The following is a 27,578-nucleotide window of genomic DNA, read 5'->3' as shown; positions in this document are numbered from 1 at the left end:
ATTTATTGTTAAACTGTGAAGTTGCTTGAAATAGGAAGAAAGAGAATTGGGTAAGATATTGTCGTTCAAATATACACAAACTTGTAATTATTTTACCATATAGAGATTTTATAAAGAATTTCACATTTCTATTTTTGGAACAAATCTTTATAGTATAAGTTACGAGTTCAAATAAACTCAATAATTTTTGCTTCATCATTATATATGTGTTAAATTTCTTACTAAATATATATAAATACCAAATTTCGAAGTCATGAACTCAAATGATCATTGGGTTCAATGCTATCCCTAACTCGTAAAGTGCAAATTCTGAATCCACTGGGATAGAAAGTTTAAATTCCATGACAATGTCGTGAAATTTCACATGTAGAATGTAAAACTACATGACATGACTATTTTTCACTTATAGAGGCTGCAAAGTGGCTATTTGTAAATTTTACCCAATTACTCGGGCCTAAAGGAGGAAGATTCAAATAACAACGTACTTGAACTTTGTCGAAATTTTACAGAATGCTAGTCAAGTTGAAGTGAATTATTCAATTTTTAGTTCCATTTCTGGAAGTAAAATAAGAGCTCAAACAACGCACAGTTTGGATCCGAAAACGGTGGTATGAAATATAAGACAAATTCGCTCATATAAACAGGTAAGTGCAAAACATCATACTGATCATAGGATCCATTTTGTGCTCGCTGCAAAATAATCTGAAAGAAATCCCCCCAGAAAAAAAAAAGAAAAGAAAAAACGAAACAGAAATCAAAAGAAAGCAGCATTTATGCATGCTTGGTCTGGAGCTGAAGAGAGAAAACTACCCCAAGATTTAGGAGATAAAAATGCACATATAACTAAGAACAAGAATAATTTACACAGTGAAGAAAATTTTATGGTTTCACCTTTTAACTAAGAACAAGAATAATTTACAGTCGTAAAATAGTTCTGAGTGTATCACAGAGATTCTGAATCGTTTGTTGTTCCTGAGATGCTTGCATTTCCTGAAGAGGCATCTCTTCATAGCACCTACATCAAAAAATGATATTATCGATTCATTTGGGCATCACCAAGGAGAGAAAATGATGAAACACAACATGTTTTCCTAGTAAATTAATAAATTACTAATACTCAAGTTATAACAAAACCAAGATATAGTAGTGAGTCAAATGGACTTCATCAAAAAAAATAGTGAGTTGCATGAAAAGATAATATTTGAATAAATTACTGTCCAAGGATAATATGATCATACATCTTATGATACGCTAAGGCCTGAGTAAGATTCATCAGTGTAGGACTCGAGGTTAGTCTCTGGTACACACTTGGAGGAAGGGGAACCTGCAATCCATCAACTAATAATGATTATAATAGGAGAGAAGCTAAAAAGAAAGGAGCCGTGGAAGCGGCCACTAATGCTTGCATTAGGGTAGACTGTCTACATCACACCCCTTGGGGGTGCGTCCCTTCCCCGGACCCTGCGTGAACGCGGGATACTTTGTGCAACGGGCTGCCCTTTTTTTAGAAGGTAAAAAGAAAAGCCCAGAATAAAGGTCTTTGTAAGGAGGAGGTAAAGAGGACCTCATTTTGTCTGCTTCGGCCCTTCTTGGATTGAGAATCACCGGAGAATAGTTCCTGCATTGCTTCTACAGCAATCTTTCCACTATTATCCCTTTGCCAGTCCCCAAGCACATCATCAGACAAGAGTGCTATTGGTGATATGTCAGTAGCTCTTAAAAATGGAATTGGCACCGTGTTACCAGCCGAGTATATGGACCAAAGCTGGTAAATGCACAAATTAGCAGGAGTCAGAATCATATTTGCACCCGTTGAACAAGCACGAACAAAGAAAATTAAAATAATGCAGTGACAGCCAGAAGCAAGATCTTATAACAAGGCGAAGTAGCGGTTAATGTCAATGGAAAGGCAGTTTCACCTCATGAAAACACTTTGTAAGAGATATGCATATATATAAACACAAAGCTAGAAATATAGCTATTGGGAGGATGTCTTTCTATATTGAAAGAAGATCTTAAAGAGAGCTATGATTAATTTACTCCTTGGACAGAGCTCGAGAAGGTAAATAATGTGTTTCAGATGCAACGTGTTACTTTAAAGAGATATGGCTCAACGAATAATGGAAATGGCCTAATACTACAGTGCAAACTAAAACTTAAAGAGTGAAACCTCAAACTCGTAGCTATAAGTTCATCCTGTGTCTTCTTCGTTCTCTGCTTATGCAATTAAGAATCTACAGATGTTAATATGGTTGCCATTTTCAAAAATAAAAATAAAAATAAAGAATCTACAGATGTAGGATCAGTTGTAATGAAGCTTCTGAATATAGATGTAGATAGAAATTTTATTTACACGCTTTGGGAGAATTAGTCCGATTACTGATTGTTTAGATAGTTTTTCCATGAAATTAAACCACTTCCTGAGTTGACAATTCGGTAACTTAAGGGTATAGCACAGAACACATATTCCTCGCATTATGGGACAGGGTAGAAGAAGAAAGAGATTTCACACTTTCATCATCGCATATTTCATGACAGAGCAATTAGAATACCTTGTCCAATGCTTTCCGACTGACAGTTTCGCTTTTTAAGGTTCCAGTATTATAGCCACCACTACTAACAGTTGCTTGAGATGTAGTACTTCCCTTTAGGCCCGGATCAGGAGAAGGAAAGGTTCCAGGAGAAGACACTTGCATGTTCTGTAGCTGGGACATTCCAACAGGTGAACTGACATCAACATCATTGAGCAACCTGACAAAAAGTGTACATTTTTTAAGAAATGGGCTACTCGAATGGACTACCAATAAAAAGATACCCTCTTTTCTCTCTCTGTCTGCGAGTTTACGTTTACTTCACTGTTGATCCGCTGATCGTAGTTTGGAGTTAGGAGTAAGATCATGGGGGCAATCTGGTTTATAAACAGTTGAAACGACATAGCCACCTAGAGACCAAGCTAGTTACTCTAAGAGATGGGGCTTTATTAGTAGTATAGGTTAGGCTTTATTAGTAGTATAGGTTAAAGAAAGAAGACAGCCATAACCAAGAGAACCAAGATCCACGTTTCAAACTTCAAAGTAATGCCAAGATCAAACTGTACATAAAGTTGATACTTAATAGAACTTATCAGTCTGCTATTTAGTATCAAGATCACCTATGTGAGAAGACATGCCCAGCAAAAAAGTTTCTAAGAGAGAATTTAAGTGACAAGGATGAATTACTTTTCTGATTTAATAGGTTTCACCTTCGAAATAAACAAGTAAATAATCAGATTAACAGGGAAAAAAAATACCAGGGAACATTTGATTTGCCAGCAACGGTGGGAATGGAAGGACTTCCAGCACGCTGGAGAGTAGATGATGCTTCTGTATTTCTGATGTGACTAGCTGTCTTATCCACATCAGTTCCATCTCGGACTATCATAGTCCCAAAATCACCTGATAAAACAGATCCAACAGAATTTATGTTCAGACTACTTACTGTTCAAATAAACTTTCATCGTTCAGGACGAATTGGCATATTTTAGTTAATATTTTCAGAAATAGAGTTCAATATTTTCACCAATGTTACATAGCAAGCTCTAAAAAAAATACAGGATTTGCCAGCCACCATGTTCCACTGAGATCATTGATCCGCAAATGATATCGGAATCTTCCCATCTTACTCCCAATTGTCTGAATTAAGATGACTCTCTTGACTAGCATAGAGATATGATATTCTAATAGTTTACTATACTAGAGTTACGTAGAGATATGTTATAATTAAAGCCTGAAAATACAAAGTAGGTAGTTTAAATATGTCACTCCAGAACAAGGTAGCAAAGAACTTGCTGTATCCTGAATCATTGAACCTACTTTGACCAGCGCGGATATTAAGAGTACAACACTCGAACTGCTTGGAAGAAGAAACTATTTAGAAGTTTGAAATGGAAAAACTGGAGAAGCTGAAAAACTGTCACCTCATTTTTAAATGACGTAAACCAGTATTTAATTTAGTTTGGATTGTTGGAAGGAAAGAAAGCTGCCATTTAAGGAACTGAGTGAAGTCCATTGGGACGAGCCAAAAAATAAATCATGTCTTTCGGGATGACGTCAGTAGTTATAATATTGGTTAAATATTCGGCTATAGTACTTCTTCAATTGGGAGAAGGGGGTTGAGTAACTGTGGAGGGTCTCAAAACACAGTGGACGGGGGTAATTTTGAGCTGAGCGACAACGTGAAGGTAACATGGCACTGAGAAAAATGCAACAGCTTTTAGATTCGATTAAACAAGACAACAATCTGTGTCACAGACTTAGTTATAAAATCACATGTTTTAAATGACAACAATCTGTCAGACTTAGTTATAAAATCACATGTTTTAAAATGAGTTATCTGATAGAATATCAAAAAATAGTCTTCCATTTTTATGTTTGGCAAACAACAATATCAGAGCTAGAAATAGTAGTTTGGCGGTGAGAACCAAGGAATGAGACGTATATTATGTTTGACTTATTCTTCTTCAAATTCTCCATAAAAATAAGATAATTGAGCTTCCAGGATATGTTCAGATACAACTCGTTATCAATTGTATCTTGTTTTCTCTCTTGCAACGAACAGAAGCTCCTAGAGAACCTCAGTCAAAAACACAATGCAAGATGAAACTGCAGGTTACCTTCTCCAACAGGCTCCAAGCTTGTAGAAGGTGCATCATCATTTTTAGGCTTAGAGGGAACGGTATCCCCAAATTCATCATTCACTTTTGGACCTCCCATGACCTGAAGTTGGAGAAAAAGGCTTTGACAAACAGAATCTCACTTCCTTATTTTTTGGGTGGGTGGGTGGGTGGGGGGGACCATCCATGCTCAAAAAGGAAACATCAAAGGAAGTCATAAAAAGGGATGTAAGTTAATCAGGCGTACATCGTCTCGTTGTGAAGGAGTCTCTGAAGCAATCTTTTCCGCTTCCAAGGCCATTGATGCCCGAACTTGCTTTGCTTTCTCAATCTTCGGCATCATCACAGAAGCTCCAGCTTTGGATTTTTCGATGAATTTATGCTTTTCAATGTAAATGGAAGAAAAATTAGTATATGCCAAAGACCACATGGCTCAGGAGGTAAACAAACAAAACAATTTGCCAAGTGATACACTTATACAAATACCTTTAGCATCTCTGAGGCAGTTGGACGAAGTCGTGGGTCTTTTGTAAGGCACTTGGCAACAAAATCATGGAATACAAGAGACCTGAAATAATCAACAATCCATATCCAATTCTTAAATAGATAACCAAAGGAGGTAATTCTCTCTAAAGAGGAAGGAACAGAAGGATGACAACTAGAATCTTGTCCATGATTTTACGATACTGAAAAGAAATTTCATTCAAGAAGGAGAGGTTACATGGGTGGCGAAATATTCTTCAGCAGGAAAACAAAAAAAATATGATTTAACAAACAAAAAGAAAAGAAATTTCATCTATCAGCACCCACAATCTGAGTTGCAGGTCTACAGGAACCATATTCCCAAAAAACCATTAGTCTTTGACCACAAAGATGCAAGGAAAACTACAAATGAAACTTAGATTTCTGAACCACGAGCCACGAGGGCACATGGACCATAGGTACAAGGACCTAGCATCCTTTTCCAACCCAGAGGGCATTTCCATTTGTTCATACTTTCCGATGCTTTCCTTAGAATTAAACAAAGAGAAACTGATTTTCTGAACCTATTATAAGGCACTTTAGAAGAGGATCAAACGGAGACCTGTGCTTCACTTCTTCTATCGAAGTCGAGACATTACAATATATCATGCATGTAAGCTTTAAATGCTCACAGTAAACGAGATATTACAACATATTATGCATGTAAGCTTTAAATGCTCACAGTAAAGCAGAAAAAGTCTGGCATGGATACTCGGCTAAGAGCTCAAAGCTCTATATTTGTCTCCTTTTGACAGAAACTTAAGATGCTTTTTAACTTCCTAATCACTATGCATAATTGAACTCTAATGGAATGAAAAGAGCTGCACAGTGACAAGTACAGCCAGTCAAATTTTCTCCCAGGGCTTTGGTTCAGTCGTAAGAGCAAAGCACTTAGACGCAAGGTTAGGCGAACGACAAAAGCTTAGTCTTCAAGAGGAGAAGGGTAGAGGGGCATATCCATTATCTATCGATTTAGAATCGTGCGGCATCTGACCCTAGGGAATTTCTCGGTTATCAACAGTAGTATAGCCAGTCAAAGCAATTCCGGAATTTTGACTGATGCAAATAATAAGCCAATACATAGAAGAGCATCTCAGGTGCAAAAGAAACATGAACTTAAAAAAATGTTTTTGTTTAGAAAGGTTGAGAAGTTTGAAGTTATTTCCTGAATAACTATTAAGAAACGAGCTATCGACTTAAAAATGTACGAAATTGTTATCCAAAAGGCAATCCAAAGCAAAAAAATTTAATAAGCAATATTTGCATCCAGTAGTTTCTATTCTGAATATTAGCATAAACCATAACATAAGTGGCCTGTGCATAATTGCTAAAGTTAAACTTTGACTAGCTGGACACAAGTAATTATTATGCTTGCCATGTGGCACAACCTCATTATTTTACAAAATTTGCAACTAGCACATCTTCAAGACTTTAATAGGCTTGAAATTACACTAATTGGCAGCAAAGTGATATTTTTGATTCCAAAAAGGGTAGTTATATTTCATTTTTGCTTGAACATTCCACATTCAGAATCCCAACTACAACATGTATTAGAAGGGAAGGAATTGACAAGGATATAAAACACAAAACAAGTGAAACTGAAGCAGACCAATCACTTTTGCTAAAAATTTCAGGTCAGCAATTAATCCACAAAGATGCAGCCCATGTCCCATGCCCAAGTTGCACGTCTATAAACATTACATGGGCTAGCAATGCTGAAAAATGGTATTTGGAAACTAGGAACAGGAAGAGGGAATTATCAATGCTAAGTTTTATTTAGTGAAGAGAAGTCATTGCACATTTTTGGACATATAACTTACCCATGCTGAAAATGGTATTTAGAAACTAGGAACAGGAAGAGAGAATTATCAATGCAAAGTTTTATTTAGTGAAGAGAAGTCATTGCACATTTTTGGACATATAACCTACCCAAACCATGCTATTTTATCAGTTTGGAATCAGACATGCTTTACAAAGCTCACATAGGCAGAGCTAGACCCACAAGGAGAATGCCACTGATGCGAGACAAGAGTCACTCTTCAAGAGAAGGGCATGATGACAGACGAAGATACAACTCAAAAATTAGAATAAGATTGTTGAAATGGAGTACGACAGAAGTACAACAGAAATGTTAAGTGAAAGAAAGATATCTAACGAAGTGCAAATGCAAGTTATAGAGCTCAGCATTGTTATATAGAAGTGGATGTTAGATCTCTAAGATTCTAGCACCCAACAAATCCATAAAACAAATGTCGAAGAAATACGGATATTAAGATGGATTCGTGGTCATACAAGATTTTAGTTTGACAAGATTAAAAACTATGTTATGCGAACTCTCCAAAATGTTGCCGTACACGTGTAGGATCCTCCAAAAATGCACTACTTTTAGAGAATCTGACACACAGCCAGCGACATTTTCGAAGAGTCCAAGCAACATAGATTAAAAATGACCAAATTAATATTTAAAGGTGTAAGTAGCACATATAATTGATAAAAAGAGAGAAGGTCGCCTGAGATGGTTTGACCATGTCCTAGGTAGACCTCCATATGCACCTATCTATAGCTATGATAGTACTATGACAAATGGTGACAAAAAGACAAAGTAGACGTAAAATCATAGAAAAGAAAGTTGTCTCAAAAAACTTACAAACTCTTTGAATCAACGCAAACTTAGCTAAGAACATAACACAATGGAAGCAAAGCATCCATATAGACTATATCATAAGTTGGGATAGGGCTTAGTTGTAGTTATTACAGTTCTAGTATATATTAGAAATTTTTTCAAAACGGGTTTTAGAAATTTGTATATCCATGTAAAGAAAAATGTGAGATGTTAAAGAACCTTAGTCTTAAAGTATTTCCAACTTCCAATAAAAACGAAAATTATTTAAAATAAGAATGAAATGGACCTCAATAGAGCGGGATGGATACATTGGTGCATAGTTGATTGATCTATATATAAAACGAGTTGCTCTAAGACTTGCAACTGATAGGAATAAAGAGTTTTACATGAATTATTGCTCAAAAGGAGAGTGGATATAAACCAAAAAACAGCTGAATAGAAACCAACATAAAGAATAGAGGGCAAACCATTTCTCTTTATCCTCAAGCATTGGAGCTGGTTCAATGGATATCATAAATAGCACCTATCAAAAGTTACAGAATTCACTTAAGGAGTCCAGAGGAGATTCCAAATAATAAAGCATGGCCAAAGCTTTAGCAACTCAATCTATAGGCATTCATCCCTGGTAGATGGTTTATAAGCAGATATAATGTTTGATCAAACTTTTTTTTTATTGTTATAATGTTTGATCAAACTTCTGCACTTGAAGCAGCATTCTTGAAATGTTTTGATATTGATTACCAATACATAATTTCTTTTTATGATGTTACTAGTTTATTGATTTAACAGGGGAATTCCTGCATAACAGATATGTAAACATATTATAAAACATAAATTTCTACAAAGAGCAGCCAATCATCATATCTGTTCCAAACATGTGCAGAAAAAGAATAAGGTTTCACTAATCAATACAAAAACTACGAAATGAATTATATAAACGTAATTCATCTTTCTTGTCAAATGTCCATTTATTTCCTCTTCACCTACACCACCCTTTAGGAACCACCACCATAAAGGGCAAAACAAATAAGACAAAAATAAACTATAACTCAAAATAAAGGAGGCAAAGGATGAAAATTATTCCCACAAAAAGAGAATTGAGGAAGCAAGAAAAGGAAATGATTATTAGAAAGCAAAAGAAGGAAGCACACAAGGTGGAAGAAAAATGATGCGCGTCCTTAGGCTACCTATGTCACTGATGTCAGATGTCAGCACAAAGCAAACAGTTCAAAGCTACCACCAGCACCCCATCATGATACCTAGTGGAAGTTAAAATATCATCCTCCGGAAGCACTCTTCAAAAGATCATATACTCGAAATACAGCCCAAATAGCAATCACGTAAGTGGCTATACTTTCAGATTGAAAGATGCGTGATATGTGATAACCTTTTTTCCCCTCTTGATGGGAAATGTTAATAACTCATAAGTGAACAAAGAGCTATACTCTAGGTAGGACATTGACCAAACAGAGGAGGAGAGCTCACTGGGAAAGGTGGGCAGACCAGGCCTCAGCTTACTTGATCAAATAAAAGGTCTCAGTCTATTGCAACTTATTTCTTTGACATCTCACGGCCTTGAATCATTTATGATGTTAAAAGAGGCATTTGCATTTTATTCAGTATTTTAGTGGCAGGATAATCCACATAAGGAAGACACGTAATTGTGTTGCCAGGCTCAGTTTCATCCAAAAACCATGCTGCATAACATTAGAAAACATCAATGCACTGGCAGAATCAACAATCTAGATCAACTTTGATTGCCATGTCAGATAGTTGTTTATGAAGTAAGATGATATCATTAAAAGGCATCATCATGTAGGTGCAAAGGTTACAAAAGAAAGATTAAGTCATCCCAAGTGCAAAAGAGAGATCAGAGTATGGCTAGGGAGCTGACAAAATCCAAAAAATGATCAGAGCTATTACACGGGAGAATTAATCCAGCTAAAAGGATTTAGCAAACATCTAGCATCAGGGAGCAGTTTGAAGTTGAGATATCAGATACCATCAATCATCATGTCAATTTTTTACGAAGCGAAGTCTATCAGCATGAGATAGCATGCAATGCATGTCACCTAATGTAAATTAGTTAAATTAAAGGACTAACCCTCATTGGATGCACTGTTGCCCTCGGAGGAAGACCCTGAAAAGGAAAAAGAAAGAAAGTTCAGCTCCAGCAATATCATAACCATAGACAAAACTGCCTCATTAGGAAGTATCTTAGATACAAACAAATAAGCAGCAAACTACTAACACAATCAAATGACCTTACAGATTGGAAGATCAAGTTGTCAGCCAAAAAATAACTTGCTTTATTCTTCACATTGTTCAAATTTTAAAACAAACATTAAATTGAACACAAGGGACATTGGCGATACAAACAAAAGTTCAACATGAACACATAGAACATAGTGCTATGTCTCGGATGCAATTGAAGACAAATAAGAAAATTTATCAAAAAGGAAAGGCAGTTCAGAGATTCAATTAGATGTACCTCGGCCATTTCAATAGCAGACACTCCGAGAGCCCATACATCTACCTGGTGAATATCAGATAATAATCAGAAAAATGAAAAGAATGAGCTTGCACAAAGCCAAGATAGTTCACACAAGTTATTGGGATTCAGATAAACTCCAGTCAGCACCACCTTGAAAAGATGGAAAACAGAGCAGACGTGATACCTTTCCATCATAACGACTTTCTTGAATAACTTCTGGTGCCATCCAATGGGGAGTGCCAATGAACTGAAAATAAATGTACTAACATCAGGAACTTTTGCAGATAAAGAAACAAGTCGGAAAGTACTTGGCAGGTTGAGCAGCATACAACAACAACAACAAACCAAGTGGCAAGCAATATCAACAACAAAGGCTAGAAAGATAATTAGCAACAATCGAAGAGCTTGAAAATTAGATGGAAGGAAGCATTAGCAATAACAACAGCAAGATAGTAGGAAACCGAAGTGGAAGATAGTAGTAAAACAGCTAATACTAGCAATCTATAAGAACAAGAACACTACCAGACTAACTAGTCTAATACCCCTGTACGGAACAGAAATACGCTCGACTACTTACTAACCTTCTACCCTAATTCTCGACCTCCACGCCCTCTTATCAAGGGCCATGTCTTCGGTAAGTTGAAGCCGCACCATGTCCTGCCTGATCACCTCTCCCCAATACTTCTTTAGCCTCCCTCTACCTCTTCTCATACCCACCAAAGCCAACAGCTCACACCTCCTCACTGGGACATCTAAGCTTCTCCTCCTCACATGCCCGAACCATCTAAGCCTCGCTTTCTGCATATTGTCCTCCACTGGCCCATGCCCACCTTTACTTGGAAATCTTCATTCCTAATCTTATCCAACCTAGTATGCCCGCACATCCATCTCAACATTCTTATTTCAGCTACTTTCATCTTCTGGATATGGAAGTTTTTGACTGGCCAGCACTCTGCCCCATACAACATAGTCGGTCTAACCACCACTCTATAGAACTTACCTTTTAAGTTTCGGTGACACATTCTAACTGAGTGAAATGACCAGCATACAAGCTGAGTGAAATGTGACTGCAGCCAGAAAATACGGATAAAACTGGCTGGATTTAAACAGCACGAAACCCCCAAATATCTGATAAAATTTCAGAGTCTACACTCACGGAATAGAAATACAAGTGTAGTGACCCGTTTACGTCTTCGCGTGGTACATAATCAGAGCAACAAAAATCATCAACCCACTTACAACTAGTAGACAAGACGTCTCCATTGGGGCAAGGTTTCAAACAGCTAAAGGACAAGTTTTTTTTCTTTTTAAAGCCAATGTCAATTAATTGGTTCAGTTCAAACACAAAGAAGACATATCTTGTAAAACTGAACATGATAATGATAAAACTATTACACTGTTTTGCTTGTGCAGGCCTCAGACACCTAGGTACATTTTGACATTTTATCATTTCAAATAGATCAGCATAGATATGACTCATATAGACAATACCAAGTTGAGATTGGGGTGACATTGATCGAGTTGACCATCCATAAGCATATAGGAAGGGCCTCAGCTAAAAGACAAGGGGGTTGTGTTCGAATATCCGATCACATAACAGGAGTTTACTTTCCAAAGGATTATGTAGATCTAGCAAAGGAGAAAAGGGACTTTGGAGCGATGTAATTGTGGCTATATATGGGACCATGAAGGGTTCGTTGTGTTCAAGAAAAGCAACGTCCTTTGGAGTCAGAGTATACTAAGAAAAAAGAAGTTTGTGGGAAGATTTCTTTAAAACAACCTGCTTCAGAGTTGGCAATGGAAGGAGAGTTAGGTTGTGGCTCGATATTAGGCTTAATCATCAACAACTCAAAGATCCATTCCCTGATCTCATGATGCCTGTGCATGACCAGGAGTCCTCTCGAGCAAACAATACAGTGGTAACCAACCTTGACGACCAATGGATGTCAAGTTTAGAAGGCCATGCAACGATATGGAATTAGAGAGGATTAATCAACTCTTTGGAAAATTAACAAAATATCCAGTTCTTTTTAACATAACGAGACTGTTCTAAATGCAGACGGTCACGTAATTTTCTTACATCAACCTCTTTTTTGGATAACGGTTATGTCCATCTTGTGCCATCTCGACTGTTCCATCAGGAACCTGCTATCTCCCACTAGCACACATACCGAGTAACTCAATCCGCCAAGACTTACGTAGATCGGTGTTGATTAGCATGATTCAAGGAGATTTGATTTAGGAGTGTTGATTAGCATGATTCAAGGAGATTTGATTTAGGAGTGTTGATTAGCATGAATTCAGAAGATTTGATTATATTTAGGAGATCTGATTTGATTTGATAGCTAGATTGATTGTATAGATTTATTTTATTTCTTGAATTAGCATTAGGAGCTTTGTATAAATTCCCTTGCTCATAAGATGTAAACACACACAGAAATACAAGAAGCCTTTTCTTCTTCTCAAAATCTACATGGTATCAGAGCCATTGCTGTCTTTTTGAGGCGAGTTATCTCCCTCGCAGCACTAGGGTTCCGTTTTTATCAAAGAGGTCGAGTTTTCTCTCTCTTGGTGGTTATCCGCAACACAAACTCTTTCTGGTCAATTTTGTTTTTGGAATTTTCTTTTCTATTAGGGTCGCTGGAACAGTACAGGGATAGGAAGAAGGACCTACACATGGTGTTTATTGGCCTAGAGAAAGCATATGACAAGGAGAGGTTCTTTGGAGATGCATGGAGGTTAAAGGTGTGCCGGTTTCCTACATAAGGGCGATTAAGGACATGCATGATGGAGCTAAGACTCGGGTTAAGACAGTGGGGGGCAACTCGGACCATTTCCCGGTTGTTATTGGGTTACACCAAGGATCTGCGCTCAGCCCGTTCTTATTTGTCTTGGTGATGGATGCACTGACACCCCATATTCAAGGGGAGGTGCCTTGGTGTGTTATTCGCTGATGACATGGTGCTGATAGATGAGACGCGAGGCGGCGTCAACGAGAGGCTGGAGGTTTGGAGACAAGCCCTTGAGTCTAAGGGTTTCAAGTTGAGCAGGACTAAGACGAAATACCTGGAGTGCAAGTTCAGCGCAGAGCCGAGGGAAGCAGGCATAGAAGTGAGGCTTGAATCACTAAGTCATCCCCAAGAGAGACAGTTTCAAGTACCTTGGGTCGATTATCCAGGGGGGTGGGGAGATCGACGAGGATGTCACACACCGTATAGGGGTGAGGTGGATGAAATGGAGATTAGTATCTGGAGTCATGTGTGACAGGAAAGTGCCACCGATACTCAAAGGTAAGTTTTATACAGCGGTGGTTAGACCGGCCATGTTGTATGGGCCTGAGTGTTGGCCAGTTAAGAACTCACATACCCAGAAGATGAAAGTAACAGAAATGAGGATGTTGAGGTGGATGTGCGGGCACACTAGGATGGATAAGATTCGGAATGAAGATATTCGGGAGAAGGTGGGTGTGGCTCCTATGGATGCCAAGATACGGGAAGCGAGACTTAGATGGTTCGGGCACGTACAGAGAAGCCCGGATGCCCTGGTTAGGAGGTGTGAGCGGTTGGTTTTGGCGGGTACGAAAATAGGTAGAGGACGACCTAAAAATATTGGGGAGAAGTGATCAAACAAGACACGACACGACTTCAGATTTCCGAGGACATGGCCCTTGATAGGAAGTTGTGGAGGTCGCGCATTAGGGTTGTAGGTTAGGAGGTGGTTGAGGCAAGTATGATAGGGTTGCATCTCCGACTGCTAGTAGTTAATTTTGTGTTCACACTATTCTTCGTTTTTATTGTGCCAGGCTTTATTTACTGGTTATTATTATTGCTTTTCATCTATTTTCTGGTTCTTATGTTGTTGTCATTATTTCTTGATTTTTCTGTTGATGGTACTGATATAGTGTTTCTTTTCGTCGTCTTGAGCCGATGGTCTTTCGGAAACAACCTCTCTACCCCCTCGGGTAGGGGTAAGGTATGCGTACACACTACCCTCCCCAGACCCCACTTATGAAATTTTACTAGGTTGTTTTTGATATAGTGTTTCTTTTCGTCGTCTTGAGCCGAGGGTCTTTCGGAAACATCTCTACCCCCTCGGGTAAGAGTAAGATCTGCGTACACATTATCCTCCCCAGACCTCACTTATGGGATTTTACTGGGTTGTTGTTGATGTTGTTGTATTAGGGTCGCTGGAATATTGTGAGCCTATCCCTACTAGTTTTGATTTTTCTGAATAAGGGAGGAAAGAGAAAGAATAAAAAAAAGTGGATTCAACATTCGGATTAATAATGACATAATAGAAGTAAGTGGGTCAATCAAGTATCCGAAGCGATTGGTAATGGCACAACCAGAAGAGGAGTAGGGAAGCATCGGTTTTTAATCTCATTATGACTTGGTCGTTCGGAAGAGCAATTAATTCGATCAGAATAGTGGAATGGAAGGCAGTAAAAGAATTAAATACTCTTTTCTTTTCTGGAGCTAAGGTTCACTCGAGACAGATTCGGTTTACAGTGAAACAGATTATTTTTGAGCAATTTTCTTCAAATTTCCTTCTGATTGGGCAGAAAAATGGAGATATTCAAGGAGGCGGATTCTGGAGAAATCTTGTCTTCAGATGAAATTCAGCTTCTCTGTCGCCTCCTAGCCAAACTTGACTCCGCTAATGTTGCCACATCTAATCATGGGCAATCGGGTACTGTCTTTGTTGTTCACCTTAATTCTTGGATTGTTGATTCTGGTTCAAATAGACACATGACAGGCTCTTCTAAAGGCATTCAAAACTATTCTCCGTGTCCCAAGGGAGATAATATTAAAATAGCCAATGGTTCTTTAACACCTATCTCTGGAACAGGTTCTGTCGTTTGTACTCCTAATATTAAACTATCATCCGCGCTCCATGTCCCTGAGTTCCCTGTCAATCTTTTATTTGTTAGTGCCATCACCAAAGATTTAAACTGTAAAATCGAGTTCTTTCGCGATCATTGTATTTTTCAGGATCTTCAAACAGGGAAAAGGATTGGCAGTGGTAGATTGCATAATGACTTGTATATATTAGATGGAATTCAAAAATCTGGTCAAGCCTTTTTGGGGGAAAGTAAGGATGTCAGCCAAGAAATAATACAGCAGCATAGACAGTTGGGACACCCATCATTCTTTGTTTTGAAAAAGTTATATCCCGATTTATTTTCAATGACTCGATTTGAATCTTTGTTCAGTGATGCGTGTAAACATGCCAAGCATACTAGAAACTCGTATCTTGTGAATGATAGAAGCACAACTCCGTTTATGACTATTCATTCTAATTTATAGGGTCCTACCCAAACTGTTTCTTTGTCTGGTAGTCGATGGTTTGTTACTTTCATTGATTGTTGCACTAGGATGACTTTGGTATATTTGTTAAAAGCCAAAAGTGAAGTTTTCTCTTGTTTTCAGTCATTTCATAAGATGATTTGTACTCAGTTTGATGCCAAAATAAAAATCTTGAGAACTGACAATTGAAGCAAATACATGGATAAAAGATTTGGTGCTTATTTGGAGTCCAATAGGATAGTCCATCAGATTAGTCGTCCTTACACTAGTGCACAAAATAGGGTCGCTGAAAGAAAAAATGGACATCTGTTAGAAGTAGCAAGATTTCTTATGTTCACCATGCATCTACCAAAACCTTACTTGGGGGATGCTATTCTAGCGACTGCCTAGGTTATCAACAGAATGCCACTTAAACCCCTCAATTTTCAAAGTCCTCTGGAAGCTTTAAAGGGTAAGAATGAACATATTGTTCCTCCAAAGGTGTTTGGGTGTGTTTGCTTTGTCCACACTAGAAATTTTGGGAAACTTGATCCTAGAGCTTTAAAGTGTGTTTTTATTGGGTATTCTCCGACACAGAAAGGTTGCAAATGTTATCATCCTCCCTCTGAGAGATCTTTTGTTAGCATGGATGTTACCTTTCGAGAATCTGAGCCCTATTTCAGTATTACCTCGTCACCTCTTCGGGGGAGAGCAGTAAGGAGGAAGAAGTGATTCTACCTAGTTCCATTAGTGGACCTTTTGATGACATTGTCACAGGAGAAAGTGAAATTGGAGAAAGACTTCAAGGGGAGACTATTGGGCGTTTGGATAGGCCTGATTTGAAAACTTACTCAAGGAGAAATAAAACAGAAGAAGACATCATGCAATCTACCGAAGCTGAACCTTCTTATACTGGTAAATTTTCTACATTTCCTAATGAGTTAGATGTGCCTATTGCTCACAGAAAAGGAGTTAGATCTTGCATCACCAAACACCCTTTATCTAATATTGGCTCATATAATTCTTTGTCTCCCTCCTATAGAGCCTTTGCCTTGTCTATTTCTTTTGTGTCTATTCCCTAGAATTGGAGGGAAGCTTTTGCAAATCCTAAATAGAAGCAAGCCATGATTGAAGAAATGAAGGCCTTGTCAAAAAAATGAGACTTGGGAACTTGTCACTTTACCACCAGACAAGAAGTTGGTTGGCTGCAAATGGGTCTTCACTGTGAAGCACAAAGCTGATGGCTCAATTGAAAGATAAAAAGCAAGATTGGTGGATAAAGGATTCACTCAGACTTATGGAGTGGATTATCGAGAGACATTTGCCCCTATTGCTAAGATGAACACTATTAGAATTATTTTGTTTTGTGCATCTAATCTTGATTGGGTTTTGCAACAGTTTGACGTGAAGAATGCATTTTTCATGGGGACTTAGAAGAAGAGGTGTATATGGAGATTCCTCCTCGATTTGATACTGCACAGAGTCAAGGGAAGGTATGCAGATTGAAGAAAGCCTTGTACGGACTGAAGCAATCACCCAGAGCTTGGTTTGACAGATTCAGCAAAGCAATGATCTCATTCGGTTACCAACAACGCAATGCTGATCACACCCTCTTCATAAGACATCAAACGGATAAACTCACTCTTTTCATAGTTTATATTGATGACATAGTAATGACAGGAGATGACAAAGAGGAGATGGCCCGATTGAAGAAGTTGTTGGTACATGAATTTGAGATCAAGGATTTAGGAAAATCGCAGTATTTCTTGGGAATTGAGGTTTCTAGATCCAAAAGAGGAATCTTTATTTCTCAAAGGAAGTATATTCTGGATCTCTTGAAAGAAACTGGTATGACAGGTTGAAGACCCGTAAAATCTCCCATTGAAAGCAATCACAAGTTACAAAGCGGAGTTGGAAAATCAGTTGATAAGGAGAGATATCAGAGGCTGGTTAGAAGACTCATTTATCTCTCCCACGCTAGACCAGACATAGCCTATTCAGTTAGCCTGGTGAGTCAGTTCATGCATGATCACCGAGATCCTCCTATGCAAGCTGTCTTTCACATTTTGCGGTATCTGAAGTCTGCTCCAGGGAAAGGTCTACTTTTCTCCAAACATGATCACCTCCAAATAGAAGCTTTTACAGACACGGAATGGGCTGGATCTCTAGATGACAGAAGATCAACATACAGTTATTGTACGCTCATAGGAGGAAACTTGGTTACTTGGAGAAGCAAGAAGCAAACAATAGTTGCTAGATCAAGTGCGGAGGCAGAATATAGAGCTATGACCCGGGGTGTTTGAGAACTGCTTTGGCTACAAAAGCTACTACAGGAATTGAGACAATCTGAAAAAGGAAAAAATTCCTTGAACTCTGACAATAAGGTTGCCATCAGTGTAGCTCATAATCCAGTCCAGCATGACCGAACAAAGCATGTGGAAATTGATCGATACTTCATCAAAGAAAAAGTTACAACTGGTGTCTTGAGTTTGATCCATGTGCCATCAGAAAAACAACTAGCTGATGTATTTACCAAAGGTCTCAACAAGCGAACTTTCCATACTTTGAGTTGCAAGTTGGGCATGTGGGACATCTTTGTACCAACTTGAGGGGGAGTGTTGATTAGCATGATTCAAGGAGATTTGATTTTAGGAGTGTTGATTAGCATGATTTCATAAGATTTGATTATATTTAGGAGATCTGACTTTATTTGATTTGATTTGATAGCTTTTGATTGTTTAAAGATTTATTTTATTTCCTTAATTAGCATTAGGAGCTTTGTATAAATTCCCTTGCTCATGGGATGTAAACACACAGAAATACAAAAGCTTTTTCTTCTCAAAATCTACAATTTACTTAATGTTTATTGTCACTAGTGGAATTCCAACCCTGGTTTCTAAGGTTTTGCACCACTTCATTGACCACTAGGCTACACCATCGGGTGCTCGATTCCTATTATCTACTAATGCCAGATACAAATGGGAGCAACAGCTATTTCCCTTGGGAGGTCGATCGGTGTACAGGAGAACCAAGAAAGTAGCTTTCTTCACATGGACTGCAACATATAAAGCTATTCTGACTCAGGACACTATCCAAAGAAGAAGAGGAGTATGGGTTAACAGACGCTTTTTGTGCGAAGCTGCTGAAGAATCACCCCCCCCCCCCCCCAAAAAAAAATACTTTGTTGGTCAGTTGCAGAAGAGAGATGGAATATGGTTTCGTGTCTCGATGGAGTAACTGCTGTAGAATATTTATCTATTGGGGCATGACTCCAGTGACGAAGAAAGTGAATAAAATTGGGACTGTATACTGCAGTGTATTATATGGAGTTTGATAAATTAGGGAAACAGGAGATGCTTTGAGGGGAAAATGCATTTTTTTTTCTTCGCAGAATATATAAAATAAATAAAAAGATAGACACTTGAACTTTTTGAGCTCCTTGGAGCTACAAGATGATGTACACTTACACTGCACTTCCTTAGGGCTCTTTTATGATTAAAATATATCGAAAAAAGAAGGCATTACCATATCTATGTGCCTTAACAACCTTTTCTAGTTGAATATGTTTGTCTTTGTACTTTTGGGCCTCTGGAAACCTCATCTTTTTTTAAAACAGAGAAAAGTGCCATACAGCTAAGTCAGAAGGTATTAGCGAATGATGTCAAGCCAAATCAATAAAAGCAGAAAAGGAATATACATGATGGATTCTTTAAAATTAGTGGAGGACACGGAACATCAATTAGCCATCATCTTTAGAGCAACAGCTTCTTGTTTTCTTGTTTATATTTTTGTTTTTCTGCTTCACCAAAAAGCATGCTTTGACAATAAATGATTGCAAAACTTTCATTGCAGTACTGCAAAAAAAGGAGGGTAAAGGCATAACACATACCGTGTTACGTTTCGACATGGTTCTAGTCAGCTGCGCAGCAACACCAAAATCACCTGCTCATTTAGTGAAAAATTAGTCCAGCTTTCCAGATTGTGTGAAATCCAAAAAGATTTCCCTTCAAAACTAGCTAACAAGATTCTGATTCCTTTATTGGGGGGTAAAACAAGATTCCCATCAGTTGTAATTTGATTTAGCAATGATGAAGTAAACTTAAGTTGTAAGCAATAAGAATTTAAAGCATTACACGATATGCAATGTATCTAACAGAAGTGTTCTAATATGTGGCTTGTGCAAAGAGCATAATTTGCATGGAAACATAACATCCAATCTAAAGCAACATCCAATTAGTTGAAATTCTTAAAGTATAAGAATATTTTTCATTCAATTTTCTGATACACCAAACAAGAAAATAACCACACTTTGAAGATGTAATATAATAAATAATTAATATAAAACAATTCAAAATTAATAGACATTAAAGAGATAAAGAAAGCACTCACCTAACTTAACCTCTCCTTGATCAGTCAGCAAGATATTGCCACCTTTAATATCTCTGTGCACTTTAAAAATAGAGTGCAGATAGGAGAGGCCCTACATCACATCTAACATTACTTCAGATGCAAATATGAAAAGCCTTTTGAAATAGGGCAATTTAAGTAGTTTTGACATCATATAACATAACAACAACAAACCCAATATAAACTCACTTGAATCCCACAAGTGGGGTCTGGGGAGGGTAGTGTCTATGCAGACCTTACCCCTACCCTTGAAGGTAGAGAGACTGTTTTCGATAGACCCTCGGCTCAAGGAAAGATGAAAATAAAGCAGTAGCAACAAGCAGTAACAATAACAAGAAAACGAGGCGAAAGGAACATGTAATACTAAAAATCTAACAATAATAGAACACAAGACTAACACTAATATCCAATACTGCCGGTATGGAAAAAAAACACTCGACTACATACTGACCTTCTACCTTAATTCTCGACCTCCACACCTTCCTACAATATAATATAATGTAATATATTCTTCTTAAATCATTCACAATTCCACGTTAACAGAAACACGAGTTCAAAATGATTATGGGAACAAATATCTTGTCTATGAAGCAAACCATAGCAGAGGGTTATCGATTCATGGGTGAAGATATGCGCCATAAAGGAGTGTGTGCTTCAAACAATGTAAGGTGATCCAATGGAAAGCCCTTAGTTCTTTGAAGCTCAACTTTGAAGAAGTAGTATTAATATCATAGTTATGGTATATTGGACTCTGAAAATTTGAAATAAGTTACTTTGATTGGAATTTGATTATGATAGTACCAAATCCTATATTTTTGGCATTTTTAAATTTCCCTAAGTAGTGCGCTTCAAAATCACATTTTTCCCTTTTAAAAGCACCGGAAAAGAGCCTGACTTAGAGCTAGAATATTGCTTCGATGGTAGCACCAAACTCTAAATGTGTAGTACGACAATATAGGGTCACCCAGAAATATTTGCTTCCAAGGAATTGATTATTATAGGGTGGCATATGAAAAATAAAGGGAGAAACCATATTCTAGCTATGTTTTATAAGTATTTAAGCCAATATCTGTATACACAATTAGGCAATTAGGCTAAACTTGAAAAGGTAATATATTTTCGAAGAAGAGTAGCTTTTATCTCCACTACAAAGGTAGCGGAAAGGCTCAAGGAAAGCCCCCGTCTTACAACTTCCTCTAGTAGTATCACAGGTTATGAGTCACAAATGTAGGAGGAACGTAACAAGTCGAAGAGGGTAGTCATGGGTCATGGCCTAAGGACCTTACGGCTAAGCACAGAGTTAGTACGCTTTTAAACTTCACCGTTTTCAAAAAAACAAAAAATAGTTATTTTGCTTTAACTATGTTTTAGCTGGGAGCTAAATTGAAAGAACTAAGTAGAAGCAAAATAGGACGGAAAAGGAGCATTTATAGTATTACTTCATAAAGAAAAGGGAGCATTTATAGTATTACTTCATAAAGAAAAGGGAGCATTTACACTATTATCACTAGTAGCAACCATAAAGAAGAAGAAGTTAAGTGGAGGATTCCATAAACCAACTACCTTCGACCAACCCTCTAAATTTGAATAGAATGAAGGGGAAAAGAACCCCCTCGAGAAAAGGTCAAGTGCATGACCTTGTATTCGAAGTATCATATAATAACATTCTAGAAAGCTTTGCATGCCAACAAAATATAAGGCTACATATTTCTCAAAAAAAAATAAAAATAAAAATAAATATATATATATATATATATATATAAGGCTACATATTTCTCAAAAAAAATAAAAAAATAAAATAAAAATATATATATATATATATATATATATATATATATATATATATATATATATATAAGAGGCTACATATGCACTTACATTCAAACCCTAAAACAATAATTTAAATCAAGCATAACTTTTGGTATACTACTTGTATACGGGTGCTTTTAGTTTTGGTTCAAACACTAACGAATATTTTTTTTATTTGGGTAAGGACACTAACGAAATTTATTTACCTTTTCGAAAAGGAAAAAAATCAAGCATACCTTCAATGCCTCTCGACAAATAAATGCTATTTGATACTCCTCTAAAGCCTCATCTGTGACATTCATTAAGTCAGCAACACTTCCACCTCCACAATATTCCATTACTATCTGCCAACAAATTAATATTCCACATAAATTCAATCAACTGGAAAGTTAGTATAGGTTGCAGAGATTACAAAGGGAAAAAATGGATATGGAAACACTTATCCAATAAATCAGACAGAGCATGATTTAATTTAGAAGTTCAGAAAAATGATGACCCTTCCATACCCAAAGGTACTCTTCTCCTTGGTAGCTACCAAGATAGCGGACAACATTTGGATGACTGCACTGCTGCAACATCTCAATTTCACCTCGAATTTCTTCATAGCCTTCCTCCTAAAGGAAGCAAATATATCTATAATTATACAGAGAGAAACAAAAGAACCACTTGGGATAAACTAATAATAGGATCTAGAGCACAAAGCAAGCATACCCCTTCAGATAATGATATGACTTTGATGGCAACCATCTCTGATGTCCTCAAGTCTCGAGCTTTATAGACAGCCCCATATGAACCCTTCCCTGCGAGTATCAAAGCGCTCCACTTTCAGCCACTTCTTATCACATGTCAATAAACATTATGGTTGAATATAAGCAAAAAGTAGAATGCACCATCATTGTTATCCAATCACACAGATTAGCACCAAAATCCAATTTCTTCTAATATTTATAGTCAATGTTGCACCTTATACAGCAAAAGCATTATCATACTCATTCACAAGATAAGACAAAATCGTGCTCACAATTTGTAGGACCTTTTTTAGGAGTATGTTCAAAGTCTAGATTATCAAAAGTGCTCAAAACAAGTCAACATTATACAATTTTAGAACCTCTCTTAATAAAACATTGCATTAAGTGCAAAACTACTACAAAGCTCTGCTCAATAACCTGATCTCACAAGAATGCTTAATACATAATACTCGTTATCTCCATCTGCCAAGTAAGAACAATAACAACAACTACTACTACATCTATGCCTCAATCCCAAACTAGTTGGTCTCAACTATATGAACACTTGGCATCCATTCTACTCTATTTGCACCTGTTTCATTCCAATGCTCAATACTAATACGGCGGAGCTAAAGGGAGGCAAGGAGGTTCAATTAAATCTCCTTCGTCGAAAAATTATACTGCACTAATTTGGGGGGGGAGGGGGGGAGGGGGGGAGGAGATTTGGTTGTATATGAGCTCTTGAATCCCTATTCTAGTGTAGTGGCAAGGGGGTTCAAAAATTGCTAAAGATAACAGGTTCAAATCCTAGGTGTGTCACTCTAGTGTTTTTTCACAATCCCCTTGCATGAGTTTTTCTTTTTAAACAATGGTGTCCGGGCCAACTTGCGCACACCTTGATTATTCCATTGGAGACTTGCTACTTCCTACCAGCACGGGTACCAGTAACTATGCCACCAACGCTAAGGCATATGGGCAGAGATCACGTATTTTTTCGCTGGGGTTCTCCACCCAACTTCACTGGCCAATAGGCCACACAGGGGTGCATTCCCTTGTATGAATTTCTGGCTCCGCCTTTAGCTATAACTAGTGATTCAGTAAAACATAACAGAATAAATTCCACTATTGAAATCATCTAAAGCAAATAAACAAGGAAACTAAAACTTTACCAAGCTCGTGGAGCAATTCATACTTAGTTGAAGGATCTTCCTTAGTCACGCTATCCGGTATTGAACTCGAGGACACCTTACTCCTCTGTGGCCTCAATGTAGTACCACCACCACTCCCTTCCTCCTCAGATGCAGCACGGTTCCTTTGTCTCCCAATTCCTCCAATCTCACCTACTGCTTGCATACTAGCCACTGCTCTACTCATAGTTGATCCCACACCTTCACTTTTAACTGTTCTCCTCACCATCGTCCCCGAATCGAACTCATCATTATCCTTCACTACAAACGTCGAAAATTTACCTTCCTCATCCTCATCATCCTCATATCTCGCTCTCCTAGGACTTTTTTCATCTCGATCCCAATACGACATGTAACGAGCAGTGTGCTGCTGCGGTTGATGTTGTTTAGGAGCGGTGAATTTTGAACTTCGATCGGTTTTCACAATCATCGTGCCGGAGATTGATGCCACGTCATCGTCGGCGCCGCCGCCGAAGTCCTTAGGGAGGCGTTTGAGTAAAGGAGGGAGTGATTCGTCATCGTTTAGGTCATCTATTACAACGTCGACGTCTTTGCAAACCATAGTGGCGTAGAGGTCTGATGAATTGTCTACTTTTTCCTCAGTTTTCCGGTCATTGTCGTGGATGACGACGGTGGAGTAAATGTCGGATTGTTTCGCCGGCGGCGGCGGTTTCCGAGATCGCCACGACGACGGACGAAATTCCATTCCTGACCTCAGTCTCTCTGTGAAGTGCTGGACAAGCTGGAAGATGGAAGTTATAGTGAAAAATTCAAGTTATATCGGTGAATACTCCCTCCTTTACCAGTTAAATGCAATCTTTGAAGTTTCTACCCAAAAAAATTGGTGACAAATTATTTGCAAATGATTTAAGATAATTTTTTAATGAAAATGATTTAAGTTATATACACAGTATTTGTGTTATTTAGACCGTATATTTGCACGAAACATAGATATGAATTATATTCATTTTTTTCCTAGGGAGTTGTTAATTTTTTTTTAATTTTTTTTTCAGGGAGTTGTTAATTGTTGTGTAGTATCAAGTATAATTTTTTCAGTAAAGGAATTAGCATTGATTAGTGAATATTCTTAAAGCACATTTCTTTGAAGTGTTTTATGAGATTTGAGAGTTATACAATGCAGTAATAAATAGAAAGTTGCAAATGTTTTCTTAAGGAATGTCAACAATAATTGAGATGAAGAATTAAGAGTTTAATGAAATTTCTTTTGTTTTATAATAAAATTCTTTTATTTAAACAAATACTAGAGAAGTAATGTAAGATAATGTGTACTGTATAAAGAATATGATAAACTTTCTCCATTGTTGTAACCCTCTCAAAAAATATAATAAATCTTACAACATTGTTTCTCTATGTGTTAAATAACAAATTTGGGAGGGTTAGAACATTAGATACAGAATTGGGAGAATTGAAAATTTTATATACTTAAGGGTAAAATCGTATTTTTATAAATTTTATTGGTTTATTGGCTAAACCATTAAAAATGGGCAAACCGAGACCCGAAGCGATAATATAGTAAAATAACATTAAACAGTTATCGAACAGTTAACCCAATAACCCGATACTGATAATTCAATAACCGTTTTTCGATTCAGGCTATCGCTTTTCCCGATATATGCTCGGCCCTAGAATAGAGGTAATAAACTAAGGTATCAAAAACGTCCAAGATGCATTCATTTTTAGCTAACTAGTTCGCTACTGTCACGACCCAAAATCCAACTAGTCGTGATGATACCTAACACATCCCGTTAGATAAGCCAATTTCCAACTAATCAATTTTAATAATAATTATTAAAGCAATTTAAGTGAATAAAGATATTGATCTTATAAAATCCTCAAGAACTGGTAGTACAAATCATGATATTCTAAGAATAAAGTATACAAAGGGGAAATGATATAAATACATAGTCTATTTGAATAATACATAAATAGAGCTTTTATTAATCTAAGGCTACACTGGACAAAAGGCAGCTACAACAGGAACGCAGGTACATCTTCAAATCATGCAACCATCGAGCACAGCAACAACAATAAAAAAATATCTGCACGCAATGTACAGAAGTGTAGTATCAGTACAACCAACCTCATGTACTGAGTAAGTAACAAACCTAGCCTTATGTTGAAAGTAGTGACGAGCTTCTACCAAGGTCGGGTCTAAAACCACTAGTCAACAACAGTCCATAACAACATAAAGCAAATAATACCAGAAGTAACTTAGAGATAAAATGCCTAGCCAAATCATGATTTCAGCAATAATAGTTCTTCCTTTCAAGTACATCGGTGGAAACCCAAATCTTTTGCCAAAGTTACCAAAAATATGAATCAGTTTGAAAACAGAAATTTTTTCAAAATCCTTTCAATAATAAATAAAATATCTCATTTTCTTTCCAGATAACCAGTGTAAAACAAATGCATCACTATGCCCATCTGTCAATATGTGTGAGAAATCATGAATAATGTGATACCGTACAGCATAAGGAAAACACATCTCCATGCATATATGTCATGTGTGCATGTTAATACAATGTATCTCAGAGATTGTACTTATGTACTCACACTCTCAGAGTACTCAATCTCACTGTCTCGTATTCTCTCTCACTATGCTCAGCACACTCAATCACTCAGCGCTATACAATACCTGTTGCGGCGTGCAATCCGAACCCTGTTTATAGTCGACTGCGCTCACTGGGGGTGTTCAGACTCATGAGGGGCTCATACAGCCCAAGCGCTATAAGCACGGATAACTCATGTGCCATAATATATATATATATATATATATATATATATATATATATATATATATATATATATATATTTGGATCCGCACGGCCAACTCACGTGTTGCACGGACAACTCATGTGCAATAATAATACAAGGATCCGTACGGCCAACTCACGTGTTGCACGGACAACTCATGTGCAATAATAATACAAGGATCCGCACGGCCAACTCACGTGTTGCACGGCCAACTCACATGCAATAATAAGCCAATAAGGCCTGCTGCAGACGGGCAACCCCGATCCATATAATAGTAATAATATATATAAAGTCAACATGACCTGCTGCGGCGTGCAGCCCGATCCCAAAAGTATCCTCACAATTAGGCCCTCGGCCTCTCTCAGTCATTAATCTCTCCGGTCTCTCTCTCATGGGCTCACAATGTCATGAGAATAGCTCAAAAATGATGATATGTTGTATCAATAAATAATAACAGAGACTGAGATATGATATGTAATGACATGAATATCACCGAGTATAAATTTTTATTTTAAAATAAATAATTCACAATAATATGATATCTGTGGGTCCCAATAAATATTGACACATAGCCTCAAATGATTTTTAATATGCTTTTCAACTCAATTTCTTTAACTCATAAAACCGCATGGAAAAGTGCCAAGATCATTTAACTACAAAATTCTACAGAAATAATTATGTCACAATTTCTATAGTGCACGCCCACACGCCCGTCACCTAGCATGTGCGTCACCTCCCAACAATTCACGAAATACATATATTCAGGGTTCATACCCTCAACTCCAAGATTAGAAGAGTTACTGACCTCGAACAAGCCAAATTCAATGCCGAGCAAGCTAAGCAATGCTCCAGAAATTCTATTCTGCGCGTATCAACTTCCAAACGGCTCGAATATAGTTACAATAATTTGACTCAGTCCATACAATTTATAAGAATTAATTCCATATCAAAACGCTAACATTTTCCATAAAAATCCGAAATTACGCCCCAAAAATCACCCCATGGGCCCACGTCTCGAAATCCGACGAAACTCACAAAATACGACAACCCATCCAATTACAAGTTCAACCATATTAATTTCACTCAAATCCGACTCC

General features: G+C 37.5%; 1 protein-coding gene across 1 annotated transcript; it reads right to left on the bottom strand.

Annotated features, from left to right (window-relative positions):
• Positions 1-611: 611 nt before the first annotated feature.
• On the bottom strand, positions 612-24,494 carry LOC104113150 (serine/threonine-protein kinase 1). Its single transcript, XM_009623251.4, has 18 exons — positions 23,689-24,494; positions 22,503-22,591; positions 22,298-22,405; positions 22,028-22,135; positions 19,965-20,055; positions 19,465-19,517; positions 10,475-10,537; positions 10,288-10,332; positions 9,901-9,936; positions 8,264-8,319; positions 5,138-5,219; positions 4,899-5,033; positions 4,652-4,754; positions 3,290-3,434; positions 2,553-2,751; positions 1,565-1,765; positions 1,239-1,324; positions 612-1,015 (listed from the first exon to the last, which is right to left on the bottom strand). The coding sequence occupies exons 1-18, from the start codon at positions 24,410-24,412 to the stop codon at positions 916-918; spliced, it is 2,424 nt and encodes an 807-aa protein (XP_009621546.1). The 5' UTR covers positions 24,413-24,494; the 3' UTR covers positions 612-915.
• Between the last annotated feature and the right edge of the window lie 3,084 nt (positions 24,495-27,578).

This window comes from Nicotiana tomentosiformis, chromosome 10 (assembly GCF_000390325.3).
Source record: "Nicotiana tomentosiformis chromosome 10, ASM39032v3, whole genome shotgun sequence".
NCBI classification, from domain to species: domain Eukaryota; kingdom Viridiplantae; phylum Streptophyta; class Magnoliopsida; order Solanales; family Solanaceae; genus Nicotiana; species Nicotiana tomentosiformis.
The sequence above is the reverse complement of the archived record's forward strand: the minus strand, read 5'-3'. Positions and strand labels throughout refer to the sequence as shown.

Excerpts from the sequence above, each read along its gene's own strand:
- LOC104113150 (XM_009623251.4), bottom strand. The coding sequence starts at position 24,412 with ATGGAATTTCGTCCGTCGTCGTGGCGATCTCGGAAACCGCCGCCGCCG. Across the intron at positions 22,406-22,502 it reads TCATATCATTATCTGAAGGG|GAGGAAGGCTATGAAGAAAT; the intron begins GTATGCTTGCTT and ends TGCTTCCTTTAG. Across the intron at positions 3,435-4,651 it reads CTTGGAGCCTGTTGGAGAAG|GTGATTTTGGGACTATGATA; the intron begins GTAACCTGCAGT and ends CTGTTTTATCAG.